Below are 20,711 nucleotides of genomic sequence, written 5' to 3'. Positions count from 1 at the left end.
TACCATGGAAAACACAGAGAGCTTTTACTGAACATGTTCATCAAAATTTTGCCAAAGCTTTTGTAATATCAGGATTTCACAGATGCATTTAGAATAGAAAGGCATGTCCTCCTACTTCTCAAGAAACATGAAAGCACTAAATTAACAGCCCCCAAATTGCTGGTTCTACTGAAATCATTAACTTATCTCCAGGGATAAGGTGTTCTAGTCCAATATTAAGTATGCATACATTAGAGAGAAAAATCAGAAAATACACATGAAAATGTTCTCATGCGAATATCAGCTTGTTCATATTGGGAAGAAGTTAAATAATGATATGTTAAAATCAGGTAATCACTCACAACTGGCAAAAACATTGTCCTTATCTTCTCCTAGATAAAAACAACCAAAAGAGCAATATAAACTTCATTCATTGACAAGGACACAGTCAATACCCACAGCCAATTAACAACTTTTACTGGTAAGGACATGCTATAATCTGTTTTCCTCAATAGCCTTTGTTCAGCAATTTGACCTGTATAAAATTTGTTATGTGAATGGTGGCTGGTGAGCTCCTGATTCTTCTCCAAACTGCTATCCAACAAGCAGGAGGAAAGTAGGTGACATTGCCTACAATGGCAAAAACACCAACATCTCCTGGAAATGAGCTAGTACTAAACTGAGGCAATCACTTACTTGCAAACATGAGTTCCATTAAAAGCTTGTATAAAAAATATATTGTAATAAAAAGGTACTGTTAAAAGTACAACTTAAGTGGAGGTTCTATATCTAGGAAACTAAAAGATATGATAAAATCTCTAATTATGGGGCTTCCCTGGTGGCACAGTGGTTGAGAATCCGACTGCCAGTGCAGGGGACACGGGTTCGAGCCCTGGTCCGGGAAGATCCCACATGCTGCGGAGCAACTAAGCCTGTGCACCACAACTACTGAGCCTGAGCTCAAGAGCCCGTGAGCCACAACTACTGAGCCTGCGTGCTGCAACTACTGAAGCCCGCGCGCCTAGATCCTGTGCTCCGCAACGAAAAGCCACAGCAATGAGAAGCCCGCGCACCACAACAAAGAGTAGCCCCCGCTTGCCACAACTAGAGAAAGCCCGCGCGCAGCAACGAAGACCCAACACGGCCAAAAATAAATAAAATAAATAAATTTATTTTTTAAAAAAATCTCTAATTATGATATATTTGCAGTTTGTTTTTCATCCCCAAATTAGTTTGCAATGCCTATGTTCTTTTAAAAATCGAACAATATGGGCAATAAATTTAAAAAAATTTTTTAGAGTAGGTGTTTTTTTAACCTTGTTATGGACTGAATGTTCGTGTTTCCCCCCCACCACCCTAATGCATATGTTGAAGCCCTTAAATCCCCCAGTGTGGTGGTGCTTAGAGGCAGGGCCTTTGGGAGATAATTGGGTTTAGATGAGGTCATGAAGGTGGGGCCCCATAATGGGATTTTTGTCCTTTTAAGAAGAGGAAGAGAGACTAGGGTTCTCTCTCTCCACCATGGGGGACACAGTAAGAAGGCAGTTATCTGCAAGCCAGGAAGAAGACCCTCACCAGAAGCTGACAATGCTGGCATCCTGGTCTCAGACTTCCAGCTTTCAGAACTATGAGAAAATAAATTTCTGTCATTTAAGCCATCCAATCTGCGACAATTTGTTATGGTAGCCTGAGCTGACTGATACAAAACTTAAATTCTAATTTTCTTAATTAGAAGTGACGCTTTAAAGACAGAAGAAATTAATGTTAAGTTGAGAAAAGGTGATTTTTACAAGTGATTAAATAGGAAAATTTATAAAGCTGACTATAATTTTACTATAATACCTTTCTTAAAAGTTTTGTCAAGAAGAGAAAACACCACTTCTTCCTAAATAAGGGAGTCTGTGGCAAGCTGAATCTCTACCAACAGCTCTAGGGACCCGGAAAGGCCTTCTGTATTTGGGCCACAGGAATGTTTTTTGATGCTGAACTCTCAATCCCCAATTTTAAATCTTTCTCTATTCCTTCTACTACTACACCTCACAAGAAAGTTCTGACCAGGCCAAAGGGAAGCCCTCAAGCCAAAGTCACCCACCCGAGGAGTCCCATGTCTGGCAGGAATGAGCCTGCTTTAGTGTCCCCGCTGCCCTCAGACATTGGCTGGAGACAGTCCATGGGAAGAGTGGCCTCAGCACAAACCTGGTGGTGGATTCAGAGTGCAGCAGCAGGGGCCGCTGGTCAATTACACCCTGCACTTTAGCAGATCTGAGTGGCACGTTTTCATGGCTGCTGCACTGGAAGACAGCACTAAACCTGTCAACTCCATGAAAGAACTGAACATAGCGGTGAAAACTCTCAAGAGCAGAAATGATGTAGTAGAATAAAGAATGAATGTTGCCGGAGATGCATTAAGAGGGCATTCCCAAATCATGGTAAACCACACAAAGTGAATCACAGAGATGGTAGACATGGGAAGCAGACTGAGTATAGCTACCACTGTGGACAAGAGGGGTGCAAGAGAAGAGAAATGGCCAACAATGCCAAAATGTAACCAAAAAACAAAGACAATGAGCCTGAACTGAAAATACATTGATATAAACATTAATAAACATCAAGTTCCTAGTGGAGAGAAATCTCACATGCATTTTTGTTTTTAAACTTTATAGACCAATGTATGTCCTTATAAATAGCCAAGAAGAGTGGAGAGGACATATGCTTGCCCCTTAGACCCTGGAGAAGCCTAGAGAGAACCTATTCCAACTAAACAATGAAGTTATTAAACCAATACAGTCTCTGTCCCACCTGATGTTTCTTTTTGTAGGTGGAAGGAAAAGGTTTCAAGACTCAGAAAAACTGAAAAAAGAAAAAATTTAACCACATGGAATTGTTATAAAGTTCACTACATGAAAGGGTAGAAATCCACGCTCACATGAAAGACATTAAAATGCAGATAGAGTAAAATGTTTAGTAAGGGTTAATGGTAATTATAAAAAATAAAGTAAAATAAATTGGAAAAACCAGGTGAGAACAGCAAAGTATAATACAGAATTTCATTAAGCGTTTTAGATTCTCAAACTATAACAAAGCAGTGGGGACAAATCATACAACCTTAAGAGAGAACAGGAAAACAGTAAATATCATAGTCTAGGTCTCAAAAGATCCAACAACTTGTTTGATAATGCAAGGCACTTTTTTTTTTTTTTTTTTTGGTTGTGTTGGGTCTTCGTTGCTGCGCACGGGCTTTCTCTAGTTTCAGCGAGCGGGGGCTACTCTTTGTTGCGGTGCACGGGCTTCTCACTGCGATGGCTTCTCTTGTTGCAGAGCACGGGCTCTAGGCGCACGGGCTTCAGTAGTTGTGGCACGTGGGCTCAGTAGTTGTGGCTCGTGGGCTCTAGAGTGCAGGCTCAGTAGTTGTGCTGCATGGGCTTAGCTGCTCTGTGGCATGTGGGATCTTCCTGGACTGGGGATCGAACCCGTATCCCCTGTATTGGCAGGTGGATTCTTAACCACTGTGCCACCAGGGAAGTCCTCCATAATGCAAGGCACTTTTTAAATCGCCCATAGTCCCTTTACTCTAACAAATTATCTGTTTTTCCATTTATTTTCTTGTCCATAGTAACATCTATTCTTGAACAGGACTTTTAAAATTTAAACATATCCATCATATTTAAATATGCATTCTCTTTGACCCAGGAATTCTACTGTAAAAAATTTATCTTTAGGACAAACTAGACAAGTACATCAAATATAGGTATAAGAAAGTTCATTGCAGTGTTATTTCTAATATTTAAAAAGGAAATATTCCAACTGTTCATCAATAAGTTAAATATATTTGGAATACCAGGAAGCCATTAAAGGTGATGTTGTAGAGTTATATTTACTACCATATTCCACAGATTAATAGCAATAACAATAATAACAACAAAAAAGGAATAATAATAGCTAACTTTACTGAATACATAGTATGTGCCAAGGATGGGTCTAAGTGTTTTATATGTATTATATCATTTAATTTTCACAACTGGTCTATTAAGTAAGTATGTTATTGGGTATATTTTACAGGTGTAATGTTACAGAATAATAAATTCTATTTATTTATGTAAAATTGTGTGTCTGGGTGTGCATATAGAGATGTCTGAAAGGATAATAAATGAAATGTTGACAACAGATTTACCCTTTCCTTTTTATGTATTGATTAATTATTGTACAAGACTATGCATTAATTTTATAAAAGGAAAGAACAAAACTAATTTTGAACATATAGGGAAACAATGAGTTATTTTCTCGACATGATAAATAATTCATCACTTAAACTACGGGTCAATACAATAAGTAAATAGCATGTGCTAGCTTATTCTCTTTTATAACAGAAAAAAAAGTAAGGCTGACTTCAGTCACTTCTTTAATGGAATCAGATACAGGAAATGCTACTACTATAGCTAATTAAAAATTTTAAATATGACTCTAGGAAAAAATGAAATTAAAAACTACCTTTTACAGATGATATGATTATATAACTAGAAAATCCAAGGAGATAAATTAAAATTTTACATAGGCAGGAAATGTGTTTAACATATGTGTCATAGGTTACGACATAAACTGATAAAACCAAATGCATTCTTATATATTTTTGTCATCAAAAATATATTACCAAACATGCATCAACAGGGAAATAATCAGTTAATGATAATAAATCCATAATATCCATGGTTTAAGAACTATTCCATTTTTAAAAAAGAATATGGTAGATCTATGTGTACTAATCTTCAAAAATATCCAAGATTTATAAGTGAATAAAGCACATTTCAGAATGACAACATAGGATTATCCAATGTATTTAACAACAACAATGTAAGTGCATACGTATAATTGGATAGAAAACCAAGAGGACATACATCGAGCCAGAAATAACAGTACTTACTTCTGGGGAGAGATTGATATTGAAGGATGGTGGAGGAAGTAGGAGACTTTAATTTTTAACTCTACATACTAACTAACTATAAACTATATACATAACTATTTAAATTTTTTACCCTTAGGATATGTTCATGAAGTACTTATACAATTAAAAACAAATAAATAAACCAAAACTTCACATTAGTATTTAAAAAATTGATTACATGAATACATAAGTGCTAATCTAATTTAGGACCACACAAATTTCTTTAACGATTACTATGTAAAACTTTAATGGACAAAATAAAGAACAATATGAATAAATGGAGAATACATCTTACAGCTCTTTGAGAGGATTCAATATAGCAAAGATGACACTATTTCCTAAGCTAAAGTATAGATCTTAATACAATAAACGATAAAAGGTTCTTGGTAGATATTGCTTAGAACTTGATTAATAGTGAAATTGATCTCAAATAGGCAAGATCACCAAATACAAGGTTTCTGGAGGTAATAGGAGTGAGTACTTGTTTTCAGCTAAATCACCTCCTTTCCAGCCCAGCTCACTGCCTGCACTCCCTGAGGTCCACCGCTCCTCGCCTTTCCTGCTTTGGGTGCCCAATCTCTGTCTATACCTCTATTGCACCAGTCACTGGTCTCCTTACCTGATGACTCCTCCAACAGACTGTATGCTCCTTGAAAAGGGAGACCATTTTCCTTGTACCCTGGCACTTAGCACCACGATTACCACAGAGCAAGAATGTTTGTTGAATAAAGCAAAGCAAAATATAAGCTGTATAGTTCTGATGTTTAAAACAGAAAAACTAATCAAAAAAATTCAATAGGAATTCCCTAAAATGGGTTAAAATATTAGAAAAATTCAACATCTAATAAACAAGAAATGTTACAGGGGAAAAAATCACTAATAAATATTACAGGAAAGTTGGCTATTAGTAAAGAAAAAATATCTTAGATTCATAGCTCATCTGATCAGATATAACAAATTTCAAATGGATCAAAGCTTTTTTTTTTTAATCCTATTTTTAAAAACTAAGAAAGAAAGGTGAGGAGTTTAGCCTGGAAATGAACAGAATGAACCCAGGAATGCAAGAACTTGTATGACTATTGAATAGCTTCTGAAACAAGGTGGAGATGTTCAAATAAATAAAAACTTAAAACATTTTCATAATGTGTAAAAACGTAAATATCAAAATGAAAGCAACAAACTAGAAAAAACAAGTAACCAATCCTTGTTATATGAAATATAAATTATACAAATTCCCAGTTTCCACTTGATAGATGGTTAAAACTAGAGGAGGAACAGGCAATAAATCATTTTACACAAAAAAAGAACACAAACTCTATAGTCATGAAAAATATTCAGTCAAATAAAATATCCTTAAGATTTTTATATACCTTTAAGCTATCAAAAATATTAAACTAATAAAAACAAGTATGCTTATTGCTTATGGTGATAAAGAATGTTTTAACCTTTTTAAAGGACAATCTGGCAATATGTAACAAGAGCTATAAAATTGTTCATGCCTTCCAGATAAGTACATTCTGGGTAATAAGCCATAAGTAAACAGCCCAAATGAACAAAGTTATTTATATAAAGATATTCAATGCAAAAGCATTAGAAAGCAGAAAAACTGAAACCACACAAATGTACACAAGAGGAATGGTTAAGCAAACTGGTATATTATACAACAGAATGACTACAGTTGCTATTCAAAGTGGTAGGTAAGATTATATTAGCAGAATAATAGAAGAAGGTACACAGAAAAAATGTGGAATACAAAAAAGTATGTACAATACAAATATTTGTATTTTGAAAATGTGGGGGAATGTGGAGAGAGAGAAATCATGTATTGGGTTCTTTTCCAATAAAGTTTTTAAAAAATTTAAAAGGTCTGGCCATGACCATGGCATGGATCTTGAGCCTGTTGTGAAACTACTACTTAAGAGAAGGAGATTTTGGGTTAAGGATTGGAGTGTTCTCTCCTGTGACCCCAAACTTTCCTGTGATAAGACACTTTAAAATTTTAATTACAGTAGTGTATGAACTGTCATCCTAAGGTAAAAATTACCTTCCCACAAACAGAGTCATCTTGCAACTCCCACCTTACGCACTTATACCCACAACTGTTGCTGCAAAACAAGCAGCAGAAGGGGAGGGGACACACCCAATAACCGCTTCAACACTGGCCCATCACTCGGCCTCCTGCCCAAGGCAGCCAAGTGGCCCTTGTCTGACAGCAAGAAGCATTCCTGGCAGAAAGCAAGATTTCATTGAACTGATACAACCTGAGAGAAATTTAAACCCAAATAGCAGAAGGTTGTTAAAACATCTGCCACACCTGAAACTAACACAACATTGTAAATCAACTATACTTTAATTTGAAAAAAGAAAAAAATATATCAGCCAAGATTCTGGGATTCTGCCTATACTCACTTGGCTCTCTCAAACAAGACGTCACATGTGTTTGGGACAGAGTCTCAGCTGAGCCCAGTGATTCTGTACAACAAAAAAGGAACCTTTCTCAGGGGCACCAAAAGTCAAAGCTAAGGGTTGTAAGGATGTGGATCTACACACAAGTGAAGATCTAACAAAATCCTAAGTGGGGACTTACTTTCCGCAGCACATGTGATGCTTATCAGGCATTCCCAAGCCCAGGACGAGGACACAGTACTTCTGTGCCAAGTATTTCTGTGCTGCTTCTAACTTACTGATAACCAATTCCATTTCTTTTTTCTCTACAAGGCCCCTGAAAAGAAAAACAATAATCTGGATTAATGTTGGCAAATGTCTATATTAATTAGTAAAAAGTCAGAAGTATAAACTATTTTGAAAGAAACATAAGTGAGTCAACACATCTCACTTATCATTTTATTTATTTTATTTGAGCTGTGGCAGAGAAAGTTCCTCAAAGTCCTTTGATATTTATCATTGTAATCAGCATCTCAAGTTTATGCTGAATATTCACTTTTTGAATAGATTCTTTATAAATTGTATATGTATCCTCAATTTTATACACAGGAAGTCCTAATTTATATAGAACAGCTCGACCAACAAACTCCCTATACTAGTTTCTGCGGCAGTTAGCAGCCCATTTTTCTGCTGTTTTGCTAAAACAGCCATGGAGACTCTTTCCCACCTTAGCTTCCCCTGGGTTTCTGATGTTATTACTAAGTTCGGGGGCTCAATGTTTGAACTACTCAACGTTTGCTCACCCTCAGTTCTGTGTTTGCTAAGGAGGCATCTGTGGAATACCACTCTGGGAACTTTGGCATCAATTACAATCACCTTGCTTCCCTGTGAAAACACAGCCCCAGTTCCAATTGAATTGCAAATGTACTTTCTAAAAGGCAACCTGTTTTTAGGTTACAGCATGTCTGAAGCCTAATTTTAGACATTTTTGCGGTACAGTATAGTAGGAAACATTGCCGACAATACATTCCAATGATTGCTATTGAAAAATGAAGTGTCACTAGCTTTTTCCCTGCCTTTTTATTTTCAGAAAGATAAAAGCCAAACGAAATGCACCCTAAACAAGAAAGACAACATACTGCCCCTTCTGATGTTAACCACTAGACTGACCACATGAGGATAAGCTGTGGGGAAAGGCGGTGGGTTTAAGGATAATACGGGTGTTTCAAAGCACAAAACATTATCACTGTGGTGAGAAGGCCTGTGCGTAATTGGAATAAAATGAGTTTCTGGAATAGATAAGGTGGGTTCCAACTTTAAATGCCCAAATATCATATAAACCCAACACACACACACCCACGAGCACCCCGGTGACCATCACTGTGCCTGCCTCCCTGTTTCCTTCCCTCATCCTCACCCCCGCTTTGCCAGACCTGCCTATAGTTAATCTCTTTTTTGCTGTTGAAAACAAAACAAACCAAACAACAACGAAGAAGTGCTTTGAAACGTTTCCGCCAGTGGTTCTCAAGTTTTAATATATGTAAGAATTGCCTGGGGTATTTGCTAAAAGTGTAAATTCCCAAGGCCAACCCCTCTTCCAGATTTTGGTTCAGTAGGTCTGGGTAGAGCCTGGCATTTAAAATAAACCCAGGTATAACACTCTGGAAAAATTTTTAGTAATAATTTCAAGTGCCATACAATTGGTCATAAACTTTGATCCAATAATCTCTCCTGGAAATTTATTCTTTGTAAAAAATCATCCAAAGTTAGGGGAGAAATCTAATGCATGAGATATTCAATGCAATTATTATTTATCTATTTGACTATCAGAAAAACTGGAGACTCCCAAAATATATAAAATAGAGGGATAATATGAGTAGTAATACAGGCTGTAGTAATAGAGCCAAGTACTATTTAAGGATTTGACATTAACCTAACATATGAGTCCCCCCGTGGGATTGAAGCCAGACACCAAAGTCTGTACCCTTAACCACTATACTACATTGCTTCTTAATAGGTAGGTCAATAAGTTATTAACATGCAGTAGCTTGATGGAAAGTTATGCCACCATTAAAAATTATAATTACGAAGATTGTAATAACTTGAAAATACTTATGATAGGATGTTTAAAACTGCATACATAATTATACCTTTGTTCAGAAGCTGTAAGTCCTAATTACAGATGGATAAACTCGGGGACAGAGAGCCGAGTTGATTGGTAAGGGATGTGGGGACACCACACAATGGTTTAGGCAGAGACTTTGGAGTTAGAGACCTGGGTTCTAGTCTCAGCTCCATCACTAACTTGGCACGTACACCAGCCAGCTGTTTAACCTCTCTGAGCCTCAGCTTCATCCTCCGTTAAATGGGGATGAGGTTTTTTCTTCTGGAATTAGGGCATTTAGTCATTTAAGACCATCGAAGTGTATCTTTAATATCCTTCTATAACTCTTCCTGCTCTCCTCTCACAGGTTATAGGCTTTCCTTCCAAGGGTCAACCACTAGGCTAAGATAATATGCATTAACTCATCTAATCTGGACAATAAGTGTACAGTGAATGCTACTATTATCCCTATGTTACACCTCACTATTTTGACGGAAATTAATTTTTTTCTTAAAGTTATTTATATCCAGATATCTCAATGTAATTTATATTTGTTTCTATTATAATAAATAAACCAACTGACTACTGGAAGCTTGAAAAGGAAAAGTTGTTATGCTTTTTTTAGAATCACACCACAGAACCATTAATTTTAAGGCTTGGATTTTTCTTTGTCATTCTGTAACTGATTCCTTCCATGAAAGTCTACCATATGTCACTGGGTTCTAATAATTTTTTTTTTAATAGTAATCTTTTATTTATTTATTTATTTTTATATTTATTTTTGGCTGTGTTGGGTCTTCGTTTCTGTGCGAGGGCTTTCTCTAGTTGCGGCAAGCGGGGGCCACTCTTCATCGCAGTGCGCGGGCCTCTCACTATCGTGGCCTCTCTTGTTGCGGAGCACAGGCTCCAGACGCGCAGGCTCAGTAGCCGTGGCTCACGGGCCTAGTTGCTCCGCGGCATGTGGGATGCTCCCAGACCAGGGCTCGAACCCGTGTCCCCCTGCATTAGCAGACAGATTCTCAACCACTGCGCCACCAGGGAAGCCCCCTAATAATTTTTAGTATATTTTCTTTTATTATTATTATCTTTTAATAAATTTTTTTATTTATTTATGGCTGCGTTGGGTCTTCGTTGCTGTGCACGGGCTTTCTCTAGTTGTGGCGAGCAGGGGCTACTCTTCGTTGTGGTGCACAGGCTTCTCATTGCGGTGGCTTCTTTTCTGGCGGAGCACGGGCTCTAGGTGCGCGGGCTTCAGTAGTTGTGGCACGCGGGCTCAGCAGTTGTGGTTTGTGGGCTTAGCTGCCCTGCGGCATGTGGGCTCTTCCCAGACCAGGGCTCAAACTCGTGTCCCCTGCATTGGCAGGCGGATTGTTAATCACTGCGCCACCAGGGAAGCCCTTTAGTATATTTTAAAAATAACTAAGAAACCTTTCTTCTGTTATCTATTTCTATAAATTAAGAAATGAAACAGTCTTTGCTTTTTTTTAAAATTTTTATTGGAGTATAGTTGCCTTACAATATTGTGTTAGTTTCTACTGTTCAGCAAAGTGAATCAGCTATACATGTACACATATCCCCTCTTTTTTGGATTTCCTTCCCATTTATGTCACCACAGAGCACTGAGTAGAGTTCTCTGAGCTATACAGTAGGTTCTCATTAGTTATCTATTTTATACATAGTATCAAGAGTGTATGTATGTCAATCGCAATCTCCCAATTCATCCCGCCCCCCCCAACAATGTCTCTGCTTGATTAGCAATAACCCACAGAATTAGAAAAAACCATACAAAATATAAGCTAATATGCTACCAAAGTCTAATAAATTTCTTCTTTGGAAATAGTAAGACTCCTCAAACCTTCTGAGCCCACAGCTGGTTTGAGCCCATTTGCTTGCTACCACAGAAACACTTCATGATCTCTGGCTGCTCTGCTGGATGTTGCGTATTATAATGGCTTTACTGTAGTAGCAGTGTTTGAATTATTTATTTGGTTCTTTACAAAACTGCTATCCCAAGACATTTATCTATTCACAAAATTTTTCAAACTGCTTGTTTATATGCAAGGATTTTGCATTTTGAAAACATTCTACAACAACAAACTGATGACTCTATCCAGCATTCCTAACAGCAAAATCACTGGGTCGGTTCCACATGAACTGGGGAGGGCAGCCTGGGCACTGGGAAAGTTCCATGGCTTGCAAAGGTCACCAAGCCTGGGAGGCATTGTTCTGCTCTGGACTCTGAGTTCCCAGATTCTTGCCCTGTATTGCTCCGAGCCACCTCCACCTAAAGTGATTAAATTCTTCATATGTAGCCTAAGAAGTCTTGTTTTCTTCTATGATATGTAATATCATTTTGGTCATATCTGTTAATTTTTTAAATTCTTAGTTCTTTTCATTAGATGCTTACAAACCCTTTAGCAAGAACTTTTGTAAGCATGAAAAACATAGAAACAAAATCTATATCTGCACTGTCCAATATGGTAGCTGTGAGCCACATGTAGCTCCTGAGCACTGACTGTGGCTAGTCTGAATTGAGGTATATTGTATTTGTAAAATAGACACCATTTCAAACACTTACTACAAAAAAGTAAAGTATTTCATCAATAACTTCCTAGTATTGACTACAAGTTGCACTGATAATATTTTTGAGTCATTGGGTTAAATAAAATATCTTGTTAAAATTAATTTCACCTGTATCTTTTTACATTTTAAAAATATGGCATCAGAAAAGTTTAAATTACATATATGGCTCTCACATATTGGGCATACTCTTCTATTGGGCAGTGCTGGTCTATATTATTTGCAATATTTAGTTAACAGAATACCCATCTGAATTATTCAGTGAGCTTTAAAACTGGTGAACTCCTCCCTGTAAAATGTTTTAGCATACTCCAAGATTTTAAAATTTCCATCATCTCTTTACCCTAGACAAAAGTTAGTTTTAATACTGGCAGTGATAAAGCTTTAAAGTGCACTACAGGGAATTCCCTGGCAGTCCAGTGGTTAGGACTCGGTGCTTTCACTGCCAGGGCCCCGGGTTCGATCCGTGGTCGGGAAACTAACATCCTGGAAGCTGCATGGCGTGGCCAAAAATAAATAAATAAATCAATAAAAATAAAGTGCACTACAAAATTCTACTTACACCATACAGCTTTTGGGTTTCTTTTCCTGTGAGATTTTTTCCAAGTAATAATATAAATAGTACAACAATGCCATGAGGAAATTGTCAAGATTCTTATTCCTATGGGGAGATTAAAAGAAAATAATGATAACATATTTCAAACATAAAGCCTGTCATAAAAAAAATATGGGCACACAAGAATAAGTAGAAACACATATTACCATACCCATCACACAACTAATTTACCATTTAAAATTCTATCTACTATAACTGTTGAAGATATAAGAAACCTGATTTTCGTAAACAAAATTTTTTGAGAGGTCACAACTGAATTATAGTTTTGCTTACCAATTAGTTTTCATGTTTAAAGTGTTTTTATAATACAGGTAATTTTTTGTTGTTTAAAAAATGTGCACAAATGTAACAAGTAAAAAGATTCTCCCCCCTCACTCCTTCGTCACCATCCTACTCCTTAGTGGTAGCCACTGTTAAGAGTTTGGCATGAATCCGTCCTAAACCTTCTAGAGCATAGGCAATCACATATAAGGTCCTCCTCCACCAGCACACATACATATGCATGAATATATGCCTTACTTTTTTTTTTTTTGGTAACAAATGGGATAATGATGTATATACAAGTCTTTGCAACTTGCTTCTGTCACTTGCCTGTGTAGCATGGACCTCTTTCCATGATACCATGTATAGATTTTCCTCATTTTTTTAAACAGGTGGATAAAGTATGCTACAGCTTATAATTTATTTAACTAATCCTCTACTGATGGATATTTGGGTTTTTAAAAAATATTATAGACATTGCTGCAGTAATTATTCTTATAGCCACATCTTTGAGTAACTTCCTAGAAGTGAAATTGCTAGGACATAGAATATCTGCACGTTAAAGTTTCGTAAGTTTTGCTCTCCAAAAAGACTGCATTGATTTACAATCCTATCTCATTTGTTTTAAAACTAGAAGGCTTTGTTTTCTTTCTAACTATTCTTACAAGATTTTTGCTGCTTCCTTTCTAGCCCCAAACGGAAATTCTTACTCTGGCATGTATTCCTGAACCATACCTTGAGAGCAGGATGAAGATGAGCATTGCAGACTTTTTTTTCACAGTATTAATAACTACCTGTCCTAGGCTGGGTTCTCCCAGAAACACACCATGAGACAGATTTGCGAGTAAGTAGTTTACTAGGAGGTGATCACAAGAAACATCAGTAGGGGAGTGGGGAGATGAGATGGAAAGGGGGTGTTAACAAGTTCGTTATCACTGTGGACCAATGTAGTTCAGTACCATGCGGGACTCTAGGAGACAGCGTAGAAAACTTAGAGTTATCCTGACAGATGGAAGCTGGGATATTTATCTACCAACTCTCCCTCCAGCACATCACTGATTGGAGGCTGCTTCTCGGGCACTGACTCCCTAGTGCCCCAAGCTTGCCCTGTAGCCCTGCAGTCAGGCTGAGTGTGCTCCTGCCATAGAATAAAGCTTCAGGCAGAGAATCTCAGGTGTTTGTCATATCTCAGGTGTTTACTGAATGCTGAGGGAATCTGTGAGCGCTGCCCACAGCCTAGGATACCCAACTCTCACTGAGCACTTGCAAGTGCAGCTGCCATGAGAAGCACCTTCCACGTACAGCCACGTGGAGACACCATTACTTCCAATTTTGTATCCAAGGAAACTGAGGCTCGGGAAGATCAAAAAGCTCACCCAGAGTCACACACCTAGTACTTGTTGGGGCTGCCAAACATAACTAGCGGAGAAAACTGATCTTCAGGAAATGAGTATACCCTTTAACCAACATATACGTAGTGCAGTCTCAATGGGACTCTGACAACGTGCTCACCATACTCCTTGCCCTGGACTTTATTTTGGGCTCCTGTGACTTCTGGCTTCCTCTCTTTGGTCTCAGTCTTTGAAACTGAATCCTGAGAGGATGGCTTGTATAGAGCCAGCCCTTTCTCCAAAAATCAGATTTGTCATCATTTATCAGATGGGATGATTTCAAAATAAAGGATAAAAGATCTAAAATGTCTCACAAGCATTACATACCTCATAAATGTTGTAAAAGAACAGATATGCTGCATCTCAGTATCTTGTAGCAAAAGCAAAGCAACAACTGAAAGGAGAGAAGATGGACAATTGAAAGAGGGACAAAGAGCTGCCTTAGAGGTTGACACCAGGTAACACATGTAAGGATGATGAGGCAGTTACTCACATTTAGCATCGTGGAGTGTAACGTTGCCCTGCTGACTTCGTTTCTCTAAGCCTTTGGGTGACTTATCATCTCTTAAAGCAAACCTTTTATCTGTCAACCTGTTTTGGGGATATAACAGTCTCTAGTAGTGCTTTGAAAGGTTTTAGTTGTATTTAATCTACCCTGAGGCACATGAGGTGTTTACTATAAAGTAAGGAGACCCTGAGTGTCATGTGTGGGTTTCATTTAATGTAGGATCATTTTGGAATACATTTTATTAAACGTTATATTTACTATGCTAGGGGTAGGAGGAATACACACTGCCTTACATAAAATGTAAATACCAGTTTGATCCAAAATAGGTCATTTAAATCATCTATTTTTGGCATAGCTATCATTTTCAGATTTTTTTTAAAGTATAAGAAGCTGAAAATTTGCTAATAGCCGAATTATCACAGGGATACATTATTGGGATGATTGTAACTCCCACCATAATTGTGAAATAGTGCATGTTCCTTCCCTGATGGCTATTTGCATTTCAACCTAGGATGATGGGAATGATATTTTCTTAGAGTCTGTAGAGGCTTAAGCCATTCTGCTGAGAGGTGCTATCAGCAACACTGCCATGGTGCTAAGTTAAGCTACCTGTCTGAAGCTGGACCATCAATTTCAGCAAAGTGAACTGCTTTGCCTTTCTTTCCTCTTTCTTTGAGTTCTACTGCAGGTGTAAAACTGTAATAGAAATGAGAAAATTAGGACCTTAACCTTTTCCCGGGGGAAACTAATCAGAGCATGACCGTAGCTCATGGAACCTGAGGACCAGCACATATTGTGAGTGTCCTGGAGAGAATCTGAGGCACAGCTGTACTTAATTCATGTGTTTACATGTGGTACAAAATTCATGTATTTACATGTGGTACAATCATCTAGAAAAAGATTAAAAGATCAGACTTTATATTCAGCCTTTACGTATCACTAGCCTCCTGAATACCACCATACACAAAACATTTCCATCTGAAAATGCTGCTGTAACTTCAGAAGAAACAGAAAGCTCGTGATCAGTTTGGAAGGATTTTTTTTTTTTTAAAGATTGATTGATTGATTGATTGATTGCTATGTTGGGTCTTCGTTTCTGTTCTAGGGCTTTCTCTAGTTGCGGCAAGCGGGGGCCACTCTTCATCGCGGTGCGCGGGCCTCTCAGTGTCGTGGCCTCTCTTGTTGCAGAGCACAGGCTCCAGACGCGCAGGCTCAGTAGTTGTGGCTCACGGGCCTAGTTGCTCCGCGGCATGTGGGATCTTCCCAGACCAGAGCTCGAACCTGTGTCCCCTGCATTAGCAGGCAGATTCTCAGCCACTGTGCCACCAGGGAAGCCCCTGGAAGGATTTTTTGATTTACTGAGTACTTGTTATGTGCTTCTAAGCACGACCTCATTCAATCTTCACAGCAACTCTATTAGGAAAATATTACTATTATTACAATTTTTACATATGAGAAAGATTGAACCTTAGAAAGATATTAAGTAACTTGACCAAGATCACTTAGCAAGTGCCAAAGCCAGGACCGGGCACAGGTTCTCTAGCCACAGGGCCATGTGTTTACCCACCAGGCAGTCCCGCCCCCCAAGCAGCCACCTCGTTGTCACCGCTGTGGACTCTTCTAGAAGCTTGACTATCTCGAAGAAGGTTTCAGGACCCTTTACTTAACTCAGGATTGCTTTGACTCTATAGTTTTTGTACAAGCATTACCAAGCAGTAATGGGCCTAACTAACAATGGACCACAACTAAGCAACAAATAAATATGTACTGAGGCCATACTCTGTGTCAGGCATTGCTATAACATTGAAAATAAGTGGTGTCTGATTACAGTCAATGCACAGACTCTCAGGATTATCAGCAAATGCTTAATAGGAAAACAGAGAAAAGCGTTTTGAAGACTAGCAGGATGTGGTTCCTGCCTCATAGAGAGTTCATTTTCTAGAATTGTGGTGTCTACCAAATACATTGGTTTGGTGACCATTGTGGATCATGACGTTTATTTTTCTGCCTGAAACAATGCCACGTTTGTAACACCACCCAGAAGCTTAATCTCTGCCCACAGTTACGTGTCTCTCTGTTAAGTTTAAGCATAGATATAGTAAGTAGAAGCACTTTTCCCCAGATTTTAGTCATTCCCTAATCATGCATATATACTCTCATCATCTCTTTGTCAACACAACAGTTTTGAAACAACTTCCTTTAAATTTTTTCTAGGATTGGTCACCCACAAAGTCATCATTTTAGAGAAATACCTCCCACAGGAATGATAAAGTTAATCAGTTTGGTACTTTCTTCTTCCAGGAGTTTTTGCCAACATCCTGGCAATATTCAGGTTGTAGACTAGGTTAGAATCTAAAAGCACGTACACGATATCACCTCAAGGGAATGATTTTTTGTATTTTTCTTTCTTTTCAGACCATTGGCACCAAGTTGGTTAGTGGATGATTTCTAAACTTTTCATTCTTTCTTGTCCTCTTCTTATCACTGGTCTCCAAGGATTGGGTATTTAGAGGGAGGGTGTGCTGAAATACTGAGGAGGTGGCGGAAAAAAGAAATGAAAGGATACCAAATGGTGATGGTGGGTACCTCCAAAGAGAGATGGGGCAGAGAGGAGGCATAGTGATGAAGAGAGCTGTCTTCCACAGCTGTATACTTCTGTATTATTTCAGGGTTTTTTTTTTTTTAATAACAAGAATGTATTGATTTGTTATCTGCGTTCCCAAAAAAAAAGTTGATAGAGGTATAGAGGAAGACACAGTACGTTGTTGATACATTCTACTGACAGGCCATTTAGATAGCCTTTAACAAATCCTCAATTCCCCCGAACATTCAGACGTTTTCTAACAGCTCTTTGAAGTCCATTCTACTTGCTGGATATCTAATGTGCGGCATTAATATAACCACCCTAAACAAGAACACAAAGTAGTTTTCAGTTTTCTCTTGGACCGTCACAACATTCTGACCACTTACAAGCCACTGGCTGTTAACTTTCCTAACAGGCTAAAGAAATCTCAGGTCACCAGCCCTTCCCAGGGTTTCTCTTCTCTAGAAGACGAGAGAATATAGATAGAAACACCCAATTTCAGTTAATGTCAAATGAAATTGCTTCCCTCCTAACCTTGCCTCAGTCCCATCCCTATAATTCAACATTTCTTGCCCGATTAGTTAGTTTGCCTGAGTTGATTTGAGACAAGAGAGCCTTAAGATAAGGAAAGGATACATTTGGGATCTTATAGATCAGGTCTATGAACTAAGTCAAATGAACTTAGAATTATAAAATCATAAGATCATAGAATTTGGGGGTTAGAAGACATCTAAAAGATCATCTAGTACATGGCTATCATTTTACTGATGGAGAACTAAGGCTCAGAGAGGCTGACCGTGTCTCAGTATTTGAAACTTGTGGCAGGTAGTGCCTGCCCTTAGCCAATAGTCTGGCATTTACTGCTAAACCTCTAGTCCTTATTCTCTGACCTCTGGACACGTCTTCCCACACTTGCCTGCGTGGCTTTTCACTTGACTGAAGTCATTCTCCAGATCAGATGGTGAGATGGATTTCTCTTTGTGAGTGTCCTGCCATAGCTCTAAAAGCAGCCTATGTTCACAGTGCATTTGGAATCACTAAGAAGCATCACTAGTAATAATTAAAAATTGTCCTTTGAACTGCACTTCTGATTGGCTCCCAAACCACAGTCTGACCTAGATCTGTACCTTCTTCCAGTCTCCATAGTCTCCCCCTCAATCTGGCAACCCATTTAGAATCACAGACGACACTGTGTTGATGTGCTTTCCTAATATCACAGCACAGTCACATCATTTCCCTTTGCCCTGAAATAAATGAGAAAAAGCAGTCATATTTTCTCCTAGAACCCATCAGAGGGCTGGACCACTCTTGGCTTCCACACCAGTTAGAGCTCTCCAGTGGTTACTAGAGTCTTTTCTTAGGCTATGTTGAAAAACAAGAGAAGTTCGAGGCTTCTGGAGGTGTAGTTTCCTTGGCTGTAGGTCCTCAGGGGAGTCCACGACCTTGGCAAACACCCAGACAGGCGGCTGGTTCTCTCCCAGCTGGGAGTAGGGGGCACTTGAAACATGAATGGCTAGGACTACAGACACTGTGTCAGAGAGAAGCATGTCTTGTTGGTTGGCCCGTTACTTCCCCATTTAAAACCTTTCAATCCACCCACCTCCCCCACCCGCCACCGCATGCCCTCTGAATAAAGTTTAAATTCCTCAGCATGGTCTGTAAGACCTTTCACGATCTTGCCCTGGTTTAAAACTTCTACTTCCTCTCCTAACACTCGCCTGGAGCTCTACACCCAGCGTACTGACCACTTTCAGTCTCAAATGTGTCTGGGCCTCTGCACATGCTGTGCCTTCTGCCTAGAACGCACTCTCCTCCTCCATAACCAGAGCTCCCTTTGCCTTGCCCACACCTTCTCCTCCTCAGGTCTTAGACAGCACCTCCCCTGGGAAGCCCTCCCTGTCTCCCCTGTCCACTGGCTTCAGGAAATGCCTCCATTTAGGTACTGGGTCAGGGCATCTGGGTGAATGCAGGTTTCCGGAGCCCCGGCCCAGCCCGGCGTGGCAGTGGTGGCAGTTACCGAGGAGGGAGCTGGAAAGCCAGCAGCAATCTCGGGGGAATGAGTCAGGGTCAGCAGCACAGCTAGGAAAAGATTCTCCTCCCAGTAGTAGCCCGGGAGGGTCTGGTTTACTTTCAGTCAGGAGAGCGGCAGAGGTATATCTTCCTGCACCTTCAAATTCCCAAGCTTTCCTGTCTCTATTACTTCCTTCCCACCACACCCAGCGGAAACTCTGCTTCTACCTTTTCCAAGCTAATCTGCGCTCTTGATCCCATTCCCACTTTCCTTCTCTTCTCTTCCATCTCTTCTTTCTACCCAAACAAACTCAAAATTTTCCTACCTTTATAACAAAACCAACAAAAGTCCCTTCCCTTAGTACTGGATCCCCTAAAGGTTACTATCGCTTTCCTTTTTCACTGGTAAACTAACTGATGAGAAACTAGCAAAAATAGAGTACTCTTTATCTCAGATTCTTCTCCTCTAGCTACTGTAATCTGATTTCTACTCCACTGCCTTCCTGAAATGGCTTCTCACCTACGTCCCGAGCGACCCCTAAATCCAAAGGCTTCTTTTTGCCCCATCCTGAGCTCTCTTTAGCATCTGACATTGCTGACCGCTCCCCACTCAAATTCCCTTTCTTATTTTGCCTTTGAAGGCCTTTGCTTTCCTCCTGACCCTTCTAATCACGCTTTCTCTTCAGTTAGCTCCTCTTTCTTTGCCTGTCTGCTATTCCTGAGGGCCGCGTGAAGATACGTTTCAAAACCTTAAGACATGCACACCGATTAAGAGACATATCAAACCAACTGCAATGTATGGAAATTGTGTGGACCGTGACTGGAACAAACTTTTAAAATATGAGACAATAGGAGACATCTGGATACAAACTGCATATGTGACAATGTTAAGAAATTACCTTTTGTATTTTTAGGCCAGTAAATAGTAATTTAGTTATATTTTTTAATAGAGTGCCTATTTTTTTTGAGATATGTACTGAAATACTTATAGATGAAATGATATGATATCTGGAATTTACTTCAAAATAATCAAGGGGTGGAGAAGATGAAGGTATAGGTGATACAAAGTTGACCTTAATGTGGTGACTGTTGATGCTATGCTATGGGTATGTGAGGGTTCATTATCCCATTCTCCCTACTTCTGTTTATGTTTGAAATCTTCCAATATAAAAACTTTAAAATGTTTATATTTAGTTTAAATGTTTTAAATAACACTATAAGAGAAAAAAAAGCTGGCAACAAAGTCAGACGTACAATGATTTCAGGTACTGGAATTATCAGTCACAGAATGTAAAATAAATATAATCAGTATGTTGAACACAAAAAAATAAAAATAAGGTGGTAAGCCTTAACA

The 20,711-nt window shown here is 38.9% G+C and overlaps 1 protein-coding gene across 3 annotated transcripts in view; it reads right to left on the bottom strand.

Moving 5' to 3' along the window:
- The window catches only part of PPP1R36 (protein phosphatase 1 regulatory subunit 36), a 31,574-nt gene that overhangs the window by 5,629 nt on the left and 5,234 nt on the right, over positions 1–20,711 (bottom strand). For 2 of the 3 annotated variants that reach the window (XM_036843554.1, XM_036843555.1), the window contains 5 exons: positions 15,373–15,459; positions 14,749–14,846; positions 14,583–14,649; positions 12,550–12,648; positions 7,506–7,640 (listed from right to left, as the gene is read on the bottom strand). In XM_036843554.1, the coding sequence (XP_036699449.1) occupies positions 7,506–7,640; positions 12,550–12,648; positions 14,583–14,649; positions 14,749–14,846; positions 15,373–15,459 (486 nt within the window). The remainder of the gene's footprint in view (positions 1–7,505; positions 7,641–12,549; positions 12,649–14,582; positions 14,650–14,748; positions 14,847–15,372; positions 15,460–20,711) is intronic. The other variant, XM_036843556.1, reaches the window with a different exon arrangement.

Source organism: Balaenoptera musculus, chromosome 2 (assembly GCF_009873245.2).
Source record: "Balaenoptera musculus isolate JJ_BM4_2016_0621 chromosome 2, mBalMus1.pri.v3, whole genome shotgun sequence".
NCBI lineage: Eukaryota > Metazoa > Chordata > Mammalia > Artiodactyla > Balaenopteridae > Balaenoptera > Balaenoptera musculus.
This window is presented reverse-complemented; position numbering and strand designations above follow the sequence as displayed.